At 37.5% G+C, this 18,282-nt stretch overlaps 1 protein-coding gene across 4 annotated transcripts in view; it reads right to left on the bottom strand.

The window, feature by feature from the left end:
* MEF2B (myocyte enhancer factor 2B) overlaps positions 1-18,282 on the bottom strand; it is a 786,689-nt gene that overhangs the window by 234,420 nt on the left and 533,987 nt on the right. For all 4 annotated transcript variants that reach the window (XM_044053922.1, XM_044053921.1, XM_044053923.1 and 1 more), the window contains one exon: positions 18,165-18,276. In XM_044053922.1, the coding sequence (XP_043909857.1) occupies positions 18,165-18,218 (54 nt within the window). In that variant the 5' untranslated portion in view covers positions 18,219-18,276. The remainder of the gene's footprint in view (positions 1-18,164; positions 18,277-18,282) is intronic.

The following is an 18,282-nucleotide window of genomic DNA, read 5'->3' as shown; positions in this document are numbered from 1 at the left end:
TCTGTGGAAATATCAAAACTGCTTATACCATTTGCCAATTCTCTTTTTAAAATTTCGAAGTTCAGTTGTTTCAAAACATACATTGTCAAACTTTCATTCTTGATTCTTCTAAGTGTATTAATATCAAACATGATGCAATCAAGGTCTGAAGTACAAAGTGGATGAACTGTATCATGATTCATCACCAACCTTTCTTTATTTACTAACAATATATCTAATATGTTATGACCATTACATTTATTTTTGAGTAAAATTACATCCACTCAAAATATTCGAAAAATTGGAGACTGCGTGATTATTACAGTGATATTTACTCCAGTTCATTTCAGGGTAGTTAAAATCTCCTAAAATTATCATTGACATATCATCCATGAGATCTTTTAATTTTTCCTTCTATATGTAGCAATTAATTGACAATCCTTAGTTTTAACTATATTTTTTAATATAACCGACATAATGGTATTATGTATCAGAACTAATAACCATTCCTAATCAAATTATACTTACTACATTGTGTTGTAGTGATTCATTGAGTATCCCATGATTCTGTGATTGCTATTTTTAGACTAGGTTAGTTCAGCTTTCTTCTTATCTATAATTCGAGCATTAGTGAAAAAACACTTTATAGTTCTATTAAGTTTACTTTCTGAAGTTCTTGTTCTACGTGCAAAAATTCTTTTTGATAAACTTTGTGAAATATTGATTGCCTTTTCTGCCTAAATGCAACTGATCTTTAGGAAATATGCCATAATCATTTCCTCCCATAGTGTCAGCACCCTGAAACCATTCATATACCTTTATTTTTGAAGCTAGGTATTAAATAGCTTTGCTTTAGTTTAAGTACAATCAGAAAATATAAAATGAGGAATTTCGCAAACTGACAACTATACAAAACTTACAGTGAATGCAGTATTTACCACAGAGTATGAATCACATGAAATTACTGTGCAAAGTACAAACACAACAAGAAAGCAAAATTCAGCATTCAGTAGCAATGAAGACCTATGGAATATGACCTTATTCTGCAATATAGCTAATAGTCATTGCAGGGAATGGATGCAGATGCAAATGCTTGTACTTGCTGAAGTACAAAACTTGGACAGCATAAAGTACCAGATTTCAATAGAAACTACTTTGCCATTGCTTATATCAAACAGACTCTCCAAACGAACACTAAATGTGCAAAAATAATTTTGTGTTAAAAATATATGGAGATGTAAGATGACCATAAATTCTGATAACATTCTTGGAAATGTTTAAGATGAGTATTTGGTAACAATTATGGAAGAGTTAAACAACTGATTTTGTTTCAAGAAACTGTGCACATACTTTGCTGATTAGTGGCTTCAGCCACTAATGTGCAAATGCAGCCATTTTGTTTTTGAGTCAAAGGTATAGTCACCAATACCACCCATGTGTGGAGAGGTTATTCTTATCACTGATGTTGAATATAATCATTATCAGCACTGCTACGTCTTTGAGGACTGGAATACTTCATTTTTTACCACAGTCTTAAATATGATAACTATACACTGCAGACACATTCATCTTGTGCATTTTAAATTCAGTGAGTAGTAATTTTGCTGATGCCATCTAAATAGTTGTCACTTAAATGAGTCATTACTTTTTCATAATAACTAAGGCATTCTTAGAAATATCATATCGCAGTATAGATGGGATCTATTAATTATTTACTGTCATTTTTTGAGAAACTGATGAAAGTCACTTTAATGCATATATATATATATATATATATATATATATATATATATATATATATATACATCTACACACACACACACACACACACACACACACACACACACACACACACACACACACACACACACACACACACAAAACATAACATTGGATGACTGTTGTGCAATGAATCATTAAAATGTTATCTCTAAGCAGTGTCTTAAAATGTAATTTGAAGTGACAGTTAGTAAACAGCAAAACTCTTCAGTGATGCAGTAGAACTTGTAATGTATTAAACAAAATGAATGCTCTTCACAAGCAAAATATGGTTTGGAACTGAACCACCTAAATTTGAAAAAGGAATGCATACTGAGGAAAACTATGAAAACAAGAGTCACAAATCAAAGTTTGTCATTATTAAAAAATGTACCTCCTGCCAATATCACTTGATGTGCTGTTTTTTTCCATATTATGTTGTACTGCTATTATAAATCATCATAAGTGTGAACAAAATTATTTTTTAAAAGATCCTTGGAGGGAGATTTCCTACACAAGCACTGGAAATTTGCCCCTTAATGTGCCACTGCTCATCACAAGTTTGTGATGCACTCTCATGGACTCTAAATATGTTCAAGTGTTTGTTTTTTGGAAAATATCTTCCTGTCCATATAACACTGCAGTCTTTACCTGAGGCAGATGTCAGCAGTTCTACAATAGACAGCAGTGCCTTACATCTAATAAACACAGTAACACTAGCAAGCTATTGGTACACCAACACTCATGTCTTTTATTTATCATATTCATTGCCAAGTGCTTTTGTCTCCAGACAAGACCAAACCATATTCAGTTAAGTACCCTTACATAGATAGCTGATTGACAGATAGATAACCAGACAGAAGCTTCTACAATGAAGTGAATAGAATCATTCACTTAAACTACTCAGTTGTGGATTACTGAACTTATTGGAGTTTAGTGCACTAAGAGCATTGTGTTTATATTTTGCCATTGCTTAATCTGGATTTGGAACAGATAGCAGATAGGTGATTTCATAATGGATGTTGATGACCTTTGGCCTGCTGGTTGTAATAGCTGATCCTAATGAAAGGAGCAATGATTTCACTCCTGCCATTCTGAATGGGCTTCTCCTGAGCTATCTTACTTATTGGATGTCGGTTTTTTTTTTTTTTTTGCTGACTGGAACTTTTGACTGTTTACTAATCCTTTTTGTGGGCTATATAGCGATATTACATTCCTGTCAGACTGTATGGAAATGCTGGACAGGGTATATCATAAATGAATATGTATAGAAGTAGAATGTAAGACAGGTGATAAGCAGTTTGGATTCAGAGCAGGAGGCAGCAGAATTGATCAGATGGTTGCAGTGACACAGAGTGAAGAAGCTGAAGAGAAGGAAACAGCCCAAACAGACATTCCTACACTTGGAGAAAGGATATAACAGGATCTCAAGAAAGCAGATCTTGGCAGTTATTTGATGGTTCAAAGTTCTAGAAACATTGATAGAAGTAGTGCTGACCATGTACGAGAACACAGTGGCACAAGAAAGAACAATGATCAGACTCACAGAGGGTTTCTAGGGGGAGTGGGTATGAATCAGCATTTGTCTTTGAGCCCATTCCTGTTCAGACTCTTGCTGGACTACATCAGCATAGAAGTCAGAGGGGCAGAGCAACAAAACTGTTTCATACAGAAAACATGGCACTATAAGCAGACTCTGAAAGATACTTTGGCAAATGATAGGTGCTAAAAAGCAAACCTGAGAGGACATGGGATGAAACTGAAAACAGACAAAACAGTAGTCATGGCAGCAAATAAGAGGAAATCAGAAGAAGAAGAAAACTGAGATATAAGGGGAATAGTGGTAACCAGCTGACAACTTGAAGTATCTGGGAGTGAGAAGGGAAGTCCTTTATGAGGAGGTCAAAGGTAGAATCAGAGGTGCTACAGTCAACTGACACAAAGTGTCTCGCACAATGCCTGACCGAATAATGTCAAAGAAACTGAAAAGTAAGATGCACAAAAAAGTGTTGTGACCAGAGCTTCAGTATGAATGGGCAGCTAAGACAGAGCTTCAAAGGAAGACTGAGGTGATGAAAATGGGTATTATGGTGCATACTGAGAAACATAAAAATAAATAAGTACATCAGCATGGACGCCAAAATAGCCCAAGTCACAGAGAAAGTCAAGAACAGATTACAGTGATTCAGTCACCTGCAGTAAAGCAGAAGGTAATTTGATAAAGCAGATTTGGAAGAGACAGGAAGAAGGAAAGAGAATATGAGGGCATACTGCCATGAGACTGACCTGTGTCAGTCAGACATTATTGCTGAAAAAGGTAGGACAATTGTTCTGAACTGAGCAAGGAAGCATTGACATGACACTTTGACCTCATTAAAATGGTATAAAGGGACTGATGATGACATCCCTTCCTTTTGCTGATTGGAGATTTTGTCTGCCTACTATTCTTTTTTTGTTCATTGGAGCCTTCTGTTTAGGTGGGTATTTGTCTGGTATATAAGGAGCTAGTTTTCAAGGGCTAGCACCATATACTACTGAGCCTGTTGTCATTCCACCATGCTAAGTATATTGTGTTTATAACTTGCCTTGCTTCATCTTGGCTTGGACCAGCTGCACTAAAGGCTGAGGCCCTCAGTGAGTTGTATATTTGTTAGACCACTGTAACAGTTAATACTTTACCATGGGCAAAGAATTATGGGGTGGCTGATCTATGAGCCTGTAACTGAACCATGTGATCAACTAATTCACTCTTCTAGGTGCAACTTGTAGGATCCTACTATTCAATCTTTGTAAAAGTTCTCTATTTAGGCAATTTTTTAAATATCTGGTTCCTTACTAGTCTGTCTGCATGATTCTGCAGTTTGCTATGTTCCATTCTGTTGCCAGCCTGGTGTCTTTGGCAGACCTGAGGCAGTTCAATAACTGCCTCATGCTTAGTGCAATCCTCTACTCTTCTCTTTCATGTACAATATGTGAGAGGTGCAACTAGTTGTCCAATTTGGAGGTTAATTTCTTACCATACATGTCAGTAAGCAAGTTACAGTTACATCAAAATCAATTAACAATACATCTACTTCTGACAATATTTTATATAATGACAGCCTTAGCCTCTTAGACCCCATATAAACTAATGTCAGTCACATAACACTAATTATTCTAATGCATTCATATTTGCACCTTCGCCAACATCTAAACTGAATCATCCTGTCTGCAGGTGAACACCTATAAGGACTCCAGAGGATGGAGCTGCACATGGTCAGCTATTAATATAGCTTGTTCTGCAGTCAGGCAATGTGACATTTTACTTACCATGTTATGCAAGAATATGAGCTGCCACTCTGGTGTTAGAATTCATGATGTGAAGAGAGGCCTTCTGTCCCTTCAAATGAAGCATAAACATGTTCTCATTGATGCCTAGGTTGGAGTGAATGATTTTATATCTTCTACCTTGAAGGATATGCAGAGATATTGCTGAATTATTTATGCATGCATCTGAGGAGAGCAAGACATTTATCTTCAGCAGTATTTTGTCTTCTCTAAGAATGTTGCCATAATTCTAATAATAGGCTTATTGACTTGATGTCACTCCAGGGGGATCCAAACTGTCACATCATGAGAGGTGATGACTGCCTGGCCAGATTGCTTTTCTAGGGATGGGATTTACCTCTCTTTACAAAGCTTCTGCATGCTGACTAAAGCTTTTTCTGCCCTCACAGTGGCCTTTTAGGCAAAGTTTAATTATTAGACATTCCAGCTTATCAAACTGTAATACAGTCAACACCGAGGTGGCTCTGCTGAACATACAGTATGTAAATAATAAAATGACAGATTTAGGGGCTGTCCTTATACTTGAGCCTATGTACATATATGCACTTACAGAAACATGAGGCCATTATTTGGATAGCGATACCTCTATATTATGGGTACTGCACCTAGCTCTCATTCAGACCATCTGGCTGCAGTGGATGAACATATGTTTTTAACCCATTCTCATATGAAATTATGCCTAATATTTTAAGATTCTGATTTTGATATCATCGCTAATTACAGAATCACTTTAATGTCAACTGAGAACCACATTATGAAGATGGATAGCATGGATTACATGTCTAATCAAAAACCTTAATTTTGGGAAGCTTCAATTGTCCGCCCTCAGCAGGGAGTATAAAATAACCAACAAGAAATATACCAAGCACTTGCTAGATTTTGTTAACACTAGGGCTGTAGGTCAAATTAACAAATTTCCCATCACAAGGAATACAATTTTTGATCTTGTCCTTATGAATGTTGCAGCCATCTACACAACTGTAGTCATACCATCCAAGATCAAACCTGATCACTAAACTGCCTTCTTTTCATTTAAAATTAGTACAGCCAGCCCATATATCTTTACAGAGTCTACTCTGAAGCCAAATGTTATATCCCTATTTAAAGGCATAAAAAAATTAAAAAGTGCTTTGCCCTATGCTGATGCAATCTCTGAAATCAGCAGATTTTCTCAAGATTTTTACAATCATCTCAACCAGTGCATTGATAACTCTACATCTGTTAGACATAAATATGATGGAAAATTCAAGAACTCCATTCCCCAGTAGATTTCTCAGATAAACAAAATTTATAATGGGAGGAAAAATACATGGTTTGTATAACAATTTTCCACCCCAAAACAGAAAGAGTTTTATAAAGAGATCTACTGGATTATCAAATACATCTTTAGGAAAAGTAAGGCAGAATATGAATTGAAGGTATCAAACTTTTTAGAAGATAGCCACAAGACCTTTTTCAACTATATTTGGAGTATTAAATGGAAGACTCAATACAGATATGAGCTGGAACTGAATGGCAATGCCTATTCTGATACAGAAGTAATAGCTAATACCCTTGATGCCACATTTGTCTCAAATTCTTCTCCTTCTGTTCTCTTCCACATTTCATCTTTTGAAACTCTGAACTACCCTCTTTCCATTATCCATGTGAAGCAGATAATGGAAGCTATTACAAATACGAAAAATACCAGCACCCTGGTGCCTGGTAACATGCGACACTGCCTTGTTGTTAGCATAAACTATACTGTTGCTGAACCCCTTTTAAAGCTTTTTAGTCTTAGCCTCATCACATGGTATATTGTGGTGCCTCTGCATTAAGGTGGCATGGAAACTGACCATGGACATTATCCGCCCATTAATATCACTAGTACTTTCTGTAAACTAACGGAGTGTATCCCATTCAATTTTATCAAAAGTGAAATTGGTAACTTATAGTCCCCTGACCTCAGCCAGGTCAGTTTCATGAAGGCTAGTTCTCGCTTGCTAAATTGGGTTGACTGTTTGAGGGTGTGACTAATGACACTGACAGAAGTCATTCAGTTCACGCTGCTTAGCTCAGTCTTTCTAAAGATTTATTACAACTCAATATGATAACATTAATGACAAGCTTACAAGCTTAAATATTAACCCCTACATCAGTCAATGGATTGCAAATTGGTTCTTGGATTGACTACACAGAGTAAGAGTTGGTGGTAGCTTCTCATCTAGACGACTTGTCACTAGTGGGGAGTCTTAGGGCTCTGTACCAGGTCCCCTTCTCTTTAAAACCTTCCTTTTTGATGTGAAGGCAGATATATAAAGTGGTTGAACAAGTCTGCGGATGACTGCAGACTGAATGTCATGATGAAATTCCCAACAGACTCATATTTTCCAAGTGAGACTGCACAGAGTGAGCACTTGGTGCTCTAATGAATGACTTAGGCTTAATGGAAAAATTACATTGCAGTTGCATTTGAAAAACAAGTCTATCCCACTGATTATCACACAAATGGAATTCTTCAAGGTCCAGGAAAATTGACTGACAAAAAAAACTGCCCTTTGATCATAAAGTATAATTTATAGTAAGGAAATCCTTTTACATTGCCCTCATAATTATGAAAGGTATATTCCCCAGACCCAAAGATACCATAATATCTCTGCATTCTTCCTTTATTAGAACTATTGAATACAACACAGCATTTGGTTTTCATCTCTCCCAACATGTAACCCAGTTTGAAAGGCTTCAACATTTTTAACCATGATAATCAAATGACTCAAATCTCTTAGTTACGAGACAGACTATAAACCCTCTCACCTTTTTCCATCTCATACAGACTCCTGCATGGAGATCTACCTTGCTTTCAGGGCTATGATTGGATTTAATATATATATATAAGAAGTGGGGGGTTAGGGGATATACCCCCTGCAAAAAGCAACTTTAAAGGAGAACAGCAGCTGAAAGTCTAGAAATGCTGAAATACAGGAAGGCCTGACATATGCATTTATTAATTTGCTGTGCATATGAGTAAATTCTTGTGATGTTATTGAGACCACAGCAGTACTAAGACTTTTCAAGGATGCCCCAAACTACGGAATATGATGAGACACTGCTAAGTGACTCCTCTGGTACTGAGGACAGTCCTTTTCCCTCCTCTGCTGCTCACAGCTCAGATCTCAAGAACCAGTGAACAGCTAGGGCAAAGGTTACCCCTCAGGCAATGGCCAGTGCAACTGCCTGTTATATAGCAACATCACTATGTATATGCCATAATGTAAAGCACTGTGGAAAGTATGTGCTTAGTACAGTATACAGAAACACACATGCGTGTGCACATGTTTCAGCTCCAGACATAGGCCAGACAGAAGTGTTACATTGTGAATTTAGTTTGTATAAAATATCTAACTACATATATATATATATATATATATATATATATATATATATATATATATATATATATATACACATATGGTTTACTATTGAAAGGTCGATCCCGACATGTGCGACTCGTCTTGCACGAACGCGGAACTGCAATCGCCACTACACCGACTCCCAGATGTGCGAACGGCAAAACCTCGCCCCTATCCGACCCATGGTAGCATGGGTGTGGAGGTGTTGCGCGGCCGGTAACGTCGATCGTCGACGTTTTCACGGTTTCGGTTCGCTAGCGAACAGTTTTCACAGTTTCAGTTCGCGCAAACACGTCGATGAGGTCGCCGTTCGAACGAAGTGCATTCGCACATTCAATAGTAAACCTATATATATATATATATACACACATATATATATATATATACACACACACACACACACACACACATGATGTATCAAAGGAATAGCTAAAGACTGTTTGCTGAATTCAATGAACTTTAAGTATTCCTTAGTAGTGAATCCTTTTCTCTAGAAAAAGATGTACAAAGGTTTTCTCCAAAAATCCTTATTAGTTGATGGATAAATGGATGAGTGCTTAAAAAGATCTTCAAAAATTACAACATTTCAATACAAGTTAAAGTGAGCTCTCACCTTTAAGGATGTTTGGGTAGTGGGAGTGCTTAGCTGGGGGAGGCCAGACCTCACATATGACTTTCTGAAACAGGTCATCATTTGGTAGCAGAGATCCGTTAACCAAGCACCCTATGGACAACCCAGGCTGCAACTTATTAATGTTCCATATTATTGGCACTGTAGTAAAGGGACCAACTGAAGGGAATAGAAATGTTCTGCTGTAGAAAACAAACTTAGAATGGCAAATTAAATTAAATGTACTTGGCAAACTCCTCTGGAGAAGAGGATTCACTGCTAAAGAGTAACTAAGGTTAACTGAATTCAGCTAAGAGTCTCTAGCTATTCATTTGGGACATTTTTAGCTAGTCTTAAACCATCACTGGTCTAGATAAGATAAACATCTGAAGAAACACAACACACGTTGGATAAAAAACTTTATAGAAACGCAAAGTTTTCAGGTAAAACCCTTTCTCAATACTGAATACAGATAAACATCTGGCCAGGCAAACTAATGGGTTCTACAAGATCTGAAGATGTTGATACTTTATAACACCTACTGCTCACACTTCAGCGATATAATTTTAGTTTATGTTTTCTTATTGTAATTCTTAACCAGGTAAACCCTCGAGGCACAAGTGTTTCTTTTTAGGGGCACTGCTGAGTTAAAAAACTTAGTGTCACATAGGAGGCAAAAAGAAACTACGGAAATCAAACCCGGGATTTCAAGATGAAGCGGATAAGCAGATAATAGTCTTAATTTGCACTAAACCAATGTTTATGTGCTTTCATACATACTGATCTTTGCAAACATTATTCACATTTGCAAGAATCATCATATTTAGTGATCACTGAATACATCTGTGACTGTGTGGAAGAGTGCTGTTTAACAACATTTTGCAGTTTTGCAAATACAAAATTTGCTTTGCCCCTCCTCCATTTGGTAAAATTCCTTGGATGTGGCTAGAATCTCAAATGTATCATGATATAGCAATGAGCCATAATAACAGCTTTCACCTGCATAAGCAAAACCAGCTCTGTGTTGTCTGGTCTTCTTAAAAATAAAAAACACTTCAGCAGTGTTTTGTGAGTTCAGAAGATAAGACAGGACAAAAATCTGCATATGTTCCAGTACTCAGTGTTCACTGCCTGAAGACAATTAATACCATTCCTGGAAAGAACAATTTCAGTAGTCTTCTTAAAAAGAGGGTGTTCTTTGACCTTCGTTTGTTTTTCTTCTTCTGCATATGACATCAGTTCATAATTGGGTCAGTAATTATGAGATTATAAATATTGGGTGGTACTCAGAAAACCATGAATTTAACCAGGAGTAGTAGTTATGACTAAAGGTAATGGTGAAAGGTAATACGGCTGGCAAAAATCCAGTTGAAACACTGTTTATGTAAAGAGCTTTAGTGGCGTTTAAACTATTTGTACTTAGCATCATATTCAACCCTACTTCCAAAACACAAAAACATTCCTGCAGTTTTCTGCAATGTTGAGCTGTAGGTTTAAAGAGCTCTAGACACTTTACATTGTGTGTGAAAAATAGTTCTGGCTGCCATGATGACCTTTTGTGCAATTAGGTTTTCCTTTCTATTTTATAAGTTCCTTACCTGGCTGTATGCAGAGTTCCTGAGTGACCCGCATGAGAGCCATAGCAACAGCAGGGTTAAGTGGGCAGCTCGCATAGCTGCAAACGGTTAGGGGTCTGATAGTGTATTTGTGGTCCCAGCTGAAGCACTCAGTGTGTGATGATTTAACTGCAGCTTACTGCTACTGTTTCAGAGTGAAAAAGAACTTCAGCCTTCAAAAGACCTTGGGTTTCAGCATGATTTTTGGAGGGATTCAGTTTTGATTAAAGTGAATATGACCCATGGACCAGATTCCATGTCAGATGACTGAGCTACAATTCTGGCTTACACACCCAACTATATCAGATTGCTAGGAGCAATAGCTACCTCAGCATGAGAGAGTTGCTTATAATAGAGCATTTGAAAGCATGGTGACCACACTAAGTATAAATTCATGAGCTCCGTTTTTTGATTTTTTTTTACTTAAGGTTAAGACATAGCATTCAGTCTGGACAACATTTCCCACACAGCTTAACACTGATTCTCTGCATCACACCCCATGCCAAAGTTTGTCAAAAGTTGAGCAGCTCAGTGAGGTAAAACTCGCATGTACACATACTTTGATTCTAAGCAAACAAAATGTGGTAAGTTAGAAGAACATGTGTCAGAAGCACAACAAAATAGTGTACTGAAAGTGAAATAAACCAGGCATGGAGTTGCAGTTACTGATTTTAAATTATCTATGCTTACAAAGGTGCTTACAACAGCGATTTTTATCATAGCTGGTTATGAGCGAGAAAGAATGTTGGTTGGGGGAGAATGTTGCTGTCTGTAATTTGTTTTCACACAAGGTTTATTTGTCATCTTTAGCTGCTTCTAATTAAATGCCTGAGGTGGCTAGAAACATCCACTGACTCTTTCTTATCTGTCTTAGACCTAGTAATATGTATGCAAACACTTTCCTCGGAAAACCGAACATCTCTTTGGTGCAATATAATTGGTTGCCTTTTTCTCCTATTAAGTGACACCAACTTTATCCATCTAGCAAAATCTCTTTTATTTGCACTGACTCTGAAAGGGCATACAACGATGCTTTCAGAACTCTTCGTCAAAGGGATACCGCTTATTCCAAGTACTTGGGACTGCCTTGTCCAGCCCCTAAACATGCTACACAATTGCAATGATTTCACTGAATTCCCCCAACTTCAATGCTTTATGCAACCAAATTAGAGCTAACAAGTATTTGTTGGCCTTTCTTCATCACTATGATATAAGGCAGAATTTAGTCACCTGGTATAGGTGATGAAACCCTCTGCTGTCAAGATATTTTGGCTTTCAAGAAGTGCTCCACTCCACTGACATATGTTGCCCTAATTCATGAGCTGAGGCAGTTACCCACTAACCACCATTCTCATTTGCCCACAGTACCCATAAGTGGACAGATACCTGCCTTAGCAATAGTGCTGCTTTTGGTGTCAACATCCCGTAATGAAAAAGGAATCTGCCAATGCGTCCTGTAGGCCTGGAGTGTGCCGAGCTCTGATAGCTGCACTTAATAATAGCTGTCAGACAGTATAATGCCTTATCAACCTTTCCATTATCCACAATACTGTCCCTTATCAGTTCCTCAGCAATTATAAAATCACTACAACTGGGGAAAAAATCCAGCTGTAAAATTGGAAACATCTCTCTACTATGTATGTCAAGTGGCCAATTAGTGAACCTTAAAACAGCCACTAAAACAATACCCCAAATGCAGATGTAGAAAAACCTCTTGCTGCTCTTGTTTATTCTCTTTCTACCACAACACCATACCACTGAAGTCTCTGAGAAACCTAAACCATACTTCTAGGTCCACTGTCATGCCTTTGGCAATTCTAATTCTGTGGTGTAGACCTTTGCATCCTGTCCCTTTCACTGCTAACCTAGGCATGAAAGATCTCCTTGCTAGGTGAACCTGCATGCAAAATTCAGTAAGCCTGTTAATTCCTGTAGCTGCTTTAATGCCACCTTTCACTGAACTATCACATGGCTTAAAGCTGTTTATAACTTCTCACCTTTGCCTCTAGGCAATCAGCATAATCCTGCTATACTATTGGATTCTATACCAAAATCAAAGTCTTGAAGTAGGAGATTTCCCTGATGCCAAAGTCACTTCCTTCTGCACACATAATTGTATAAAAGTATTTGTTGTCTTATGGCATTGCTGTATGTTTGCTTGACCTACAAAGAGGAAGTCATCCAAATAATATATTATGTCATCCCTGCCCACCTTTTGGACTTTTACTCAGTGTAAAAAAGTAATACATTTCTTGACTATTGCACAAGCAACTGACCCACAGGTATACACCTACCCATAGAGTACTACCCTCAAATTCCACTCCTAACCAGCCTTGGTCTTCCTGACATATTGGCAGAAGACTGACTGCTGACTCAATGCTCTCCTTGGGCATAAGTGCCAATTTATAAAACCAAACAAAAATAACAAAAAACACCACCACCAGCCGATAAAACAGTCAAAGCTTTAATACACTATTGAACACTAAGCACTTTCACCCAATAACATCCTGGGCTTCCTCAGAGTGTGTGACTTCCAACAATCAGTCCATTTAAATACAAAAGTCACATGATCTTATAATTTAGAGTTAAAAAATGTCACATAAAACTTTTTCTAATCTTAAAATGTTAAAATATACTGGTGAAGCACATTGAATAACAATGGAGAGCTGCTGATAACATAAAATTAAAAAAGCTTTTATTTATTTAAATATTAATAATGAGTACATTTATATATATATATATATATATATATATATATATATATATATATATATATATCACAGTTGCAGTGAATTTAGTTTAAAAACACTCATCGCAGTCCAACTGTCATTAATGTCTGGCTTCATGGTAGCATTTAATCTAAGTTGCCATTCCAACTCAAGTCTCTTTAGATTAATTTTTACATTAAGTCCTCTCTGGGAAGGGATGACACGGTCAATTATAAAAAAAAATGTGAATTTTTTGCAGTTTTCAAAAAATGTACTGTGCATATATAAGGCATTTTCATTCTTATTATTTTTTATGTCCCTTATATGCTTGGCTATTCTTTCCTTTAATTTCCTAGCAGTCTTACCTAAATAAAAAGCCGAACATGAGGTACATGTTGCAATATAAACAACTAAGTTTGTATTGCAATAACAATGCCCTGGGCATGAAATGCTTCGGTCATAACCTTCTACCGCCATATAGGGTCCTTCATTTATTTATTTACATACTTTGCACGTTACATTTTGTCATCCTAGAATGGTAATTTTGACTCTCTACAACTGTAGTTCTTTCAAGAAACTCTTTTGGGTTTCGCCCCCTACTGTAAGTAATTTTCTCTGAGATCGCACTACAGTGAGGAAAGGGGAAATATTCCAATCTTCACTGTACTGTGATCCAAAAAAATAAACATTGAGTTCCTGAATTTCCACTCATGTGAGTGTTCAACATTTTGAACTTTCATCGATTTAATATAGACCCTAAAATGGTTCCAGTCCTCCCACCTTTGTGAGCTTCCTTATCCCAGTATAATACTGTGTAATTCATTTTTCTTGTCTTATCTATATCTTCTATATAAATATATTTAAATGCCACCCCCTTCTTTATTTTGATATGTCTAACTATACAGGTAAATCAATATTTTATCTTTTGCGTAACTCTTTGTAATTTTTGTCCTGCATTGCCTAGCTTCCCTTCGGGAACCTATGATATTCCTTGCACATACCAACCTGTGTTGTCTCCCACCTTTTTCTTTTTTACTCACCACTGTCCGTATTTGATTTACTATTCTGTGCTTCACTGCACCTCAACATGAAGGTGTTTTTCTTCTGTTGTATATTCCTAAAGACTCTTTTATCTTTTTTTACACCTTTACTTTTATATTTTTATTGTTATAAATTTTCTTACATTATTATATTTTAATTGATTTATCCCCAAAAACTAGCTTTGTAGTCCCAACCCTGTATTCCATACATGTCAGTCAAAGACTTTAAGACTGTGCTAAAGTAAACCTGTCATTGCTTTGGTCACAAAGAATTATCTTTCTTATAGATCCACATCTCCAGTGACATCACTCCCTTTCAATCTGGCTTTTGACTGTAGTGAGGACCATGGAGGTGGAGTTTACCTTTGCCTTTCTACCTTCCTTGCTATTCCTCCACTCATCTTGCTTCTTGCAAGATGATACAACAAACCTGCAGCCATGGTTACAACAATGGAACTAGCTGCTGGCCCCTACCATCAGGGTCTTATTCTTTGCTGTTAGCTCTTCTTTATATATAGTTGCTCCCTAACTTTAGTTTGAGGTTGAGCTAGTTTGATGGACTGACTAGGGCACAAGTTTAGCAAGCTGCTACTTTGTTGCTGGTCAAACATGCATGGTCTGTAGTGCTAAACCCATACCTCAACACTGTACCTACGGTCCCTCCCCCATTCCCACTGCGAAGAATTGTAGCATAATCCCCTTCCATCTTCCTTGACCCTAGCCACAACCACTGCCAAACTTCCTACACTTAGTGAGGCCTTAACTTACTGATTACCATTCTGGCCTTCATCCTAAAGACAAGCATTGTTCTCTGAAAGGAAGCTCTCCTGTGTTCCTGTAGTGTAAAAGGCTAGACACGGCCTTTTCATCACACCCTGCTGGACTGCCCCTCTGCCCTATCTCTTTCCATCTATCCTGTCCTTGTCTGTCCTGTTACCTCCTCCCCCTCTATCACTTCTGTCTGATCTGTCCCTACTTTAGACAAATGATGGTTGGCTGCAGCTTGCTTGCCAGCCTGTGTTATTGTCTTCAGCTGCTTATAATGTTAGACAATGCTTAACATTATCAGGCCCTAAGGTGCATAAGTGTGTGTGTGTGTGTGTGTGTGTGTGTGTGTGTGTGTGTGTGTGAACGTGTGCATGCATATGTTTGTTGAATGGGGCGGAATAAACAATCTATCAGCAAATATATTTATACAACTCCTCTTTTACAAATAGAAAAAATATTAGCATCTAGCAGAGCTTTATAAAGCAAAATCATTAATACTAATATAGGTCCCTGTTCTGAAAACTAGTGGCAGGAAGCAATACATGTCAGCAGTTGAGACAGGAAAAACACCAGTCTGGGCTCTGGCCAGCAAACTACAAAATGAATCAGTTTTAATTCTCTGGGGTTTTACAATTGCATTCTGAAAGCAGATTGCGCAAACCCTCAGGATTAGCACTACCTCTGGAAAAAGTCTGAAGAATACAGGGCATAGACACAGCTGTGCTTATAATGCAGAGTGTTTGTTTACTCCTGGACTTATTCTTATATCCAGGGTACCTGCTTCAACAGAAGTGCTCTTCCCTCTTAAAGTACACATTCCTCCTGTGACTTCTAACTCCAAGCCATAATGTTGCCCCTCCCCCAGTCATGATAATAACCTGTATCAGAAATAATTATACATTGCAATGCTACAGAGTATTTAGCATTGAAATAAATAATATACTAAGTGCACCAAGCCCTACCTGCTCTTCTCCAGCAAAGACACTACAAATGGAACATGAGAAGAAAACTGAGAAAGCATGTATTTATTTAGAAACACTTCCTACCAGCACTACTAGACAGTCATGGTCTGAGTCCAAGTGAAACCTCACGTATTTACTCTGTTTTACACCATGTAATAGGCTTTCGTAAAACTACCTCCTCCTGACAGTAATCCTACAAGAACTACATTGGAGCAACATCTTTCTTCAATAAACTGAATCTATTGTTTCTCGAGTTTCACCTTCTTGTTGTTGCCAAATATGAAGAAACGCAGAGCGACGTTTCTGCCGCCCACCGCCCTATCTTTGCTGAAACTGAATACGTGGAACTCTATAAATATACTTCTCTTATTTGTCACTCACTGCTGTTCTGGCCAGATCGGGTGCTGTCATACAGTAATATTCCAGATTATTGTTCCATTATGGTCTTTGTGCAACAAGGAAAGGCATTCAAAAATGGAGGAAGTAAACTGAAAACAGGGCATAACAGTACTGTAAAAGATGAAATACTGTCTTGTTCAAACAACATTGCCTTCTAGCTTGACAAATGTTGCAGTATTAACAATGTTAACCCAAGCTCCTGCTGTCATGCGATGCCTTTATATGTACTACTCAAGTATTAAGCTCATCATTTCTGTATTACCCTCATTACACTAATTCAACAGCCTTTTCATGGAATAATTTTTTTATTGGTCCTCTTAACATCTTACTACCAGTCTGGCTTTCCAATATCCCATGTCCTCAACAGGTCTAGCAGCTAATCATATTGCTGGGCAGGTCACGGATCCTATGGGCATACTGGGGGCTTGGCCGTATTTGTATATGTCCGTTTTTTTTTTTTTTTTTATTTGCACTACCTACTCCCTACCCCACCTCCTCTTCTCATCAACAATATCAGTGGGCAACTCTCTTGTTAGGATAAAATGCTTCCTCTTAGGGACCATGATGGATGAACACCCTTCCCAGCAAGGATGACCAAGCCCATCCCTTGCTGATACGCATCAGTCACCCATGCCACTGACTAAACCCAGGTCACCTGGCCAGGTCAGGGCTTTATCCCTCTACACCAGCAGAGTGGCTTTCATGAAAATGTTGTGGAAGGAAATGAGAATCTGTATGCTGCTTGCTTTTATTGCCTCTGCATGATGTCCTTTCATGAACCTCTGAGTCCTGTCCTAAACATGCTGGTTGATTCCCTACTTTAAGGTGTCAATGTAGTTGCCCTTAAGACCAAGGTCATGGGTGAAAATGACTCGGGTATCTTAACAAATAGATACATAATATTAATATTTACAGTGAACCTACAACAGTATAGAAAATTTCAAAACAATATGCTAAACTTCTGTCTTCTTTTACTAGTATATCACAACACATACTTCTCAAGCTACACTGAATTCTGGGACGATGTTCAGGATACTAGTGAAGCAAAGTTTATTTTATATTATATAATTAGTGAAGTACTGTCACACTGACTGCTTCTCCTGTTGACAATAGATGAACTGAAAAACTTGTAAATTGTCCATAAGTGTGTATATGTATGTGTGTGTGTGTGCGTGTGTGTGTGTGTGTATATATATATATATATATATATATATATATATGTATATGTATATATATATATATATATATATATATATATATATATATATATATAGACTGAATGATACCCTAGTGATGGGATAGAGTCTTGCTTCCCTGTGACGCTGAACAGAATAAAGTGGTATCAGGAACTCAAATAGATGGAACTTTCTATTGCAGTACAGTTTGGTTACAGAAAATATTCCTCTTTTTGGGTAGAAGATCACATTTCCTTTAATACTGTGAGGTTTGAGTTAGAGGTATACAAGTAGCATAAATGGGGCTCTGATCAATGGTATCACAAGCTTCACGAAACAGAACAGAACTGGCCTCTCCCCAGACACAGTGTATTTCATTCAGAATGGAAGAAGAGTCTGGCTTCCCCAGCCGTTCTCCAACTTTAATACATACCTGTCGGTTGCGCTGGTCCAGAATTCTTGAGATTTGAATCTTCTTTCTACCCATTTCCCTTTTTATGGATGATAAGTCTTTTTTGAATCCTTTATTACTACAGCTACGACTTCTGGAA

Source organism: Protopterus annectens, chromosome 13.part0, assembly GCF_019279795.1.
Source record: "Protopterus annectens isolate FY-2018-M chromosome 13.part0, PAN1.0, whole genome shotgun sequence".
Classification (NCBI taxonomy): Eukaryota; Metazoa; Chordata; order Ceratodontiformes; family Protopteridae; genus Protopterus; species Protopterus annectens.
The sequence above is the reverse complement of the archived record's forward strand: the minus strand, read 5'-3'. Positions and strand labels throughout refer to the sequence as shown.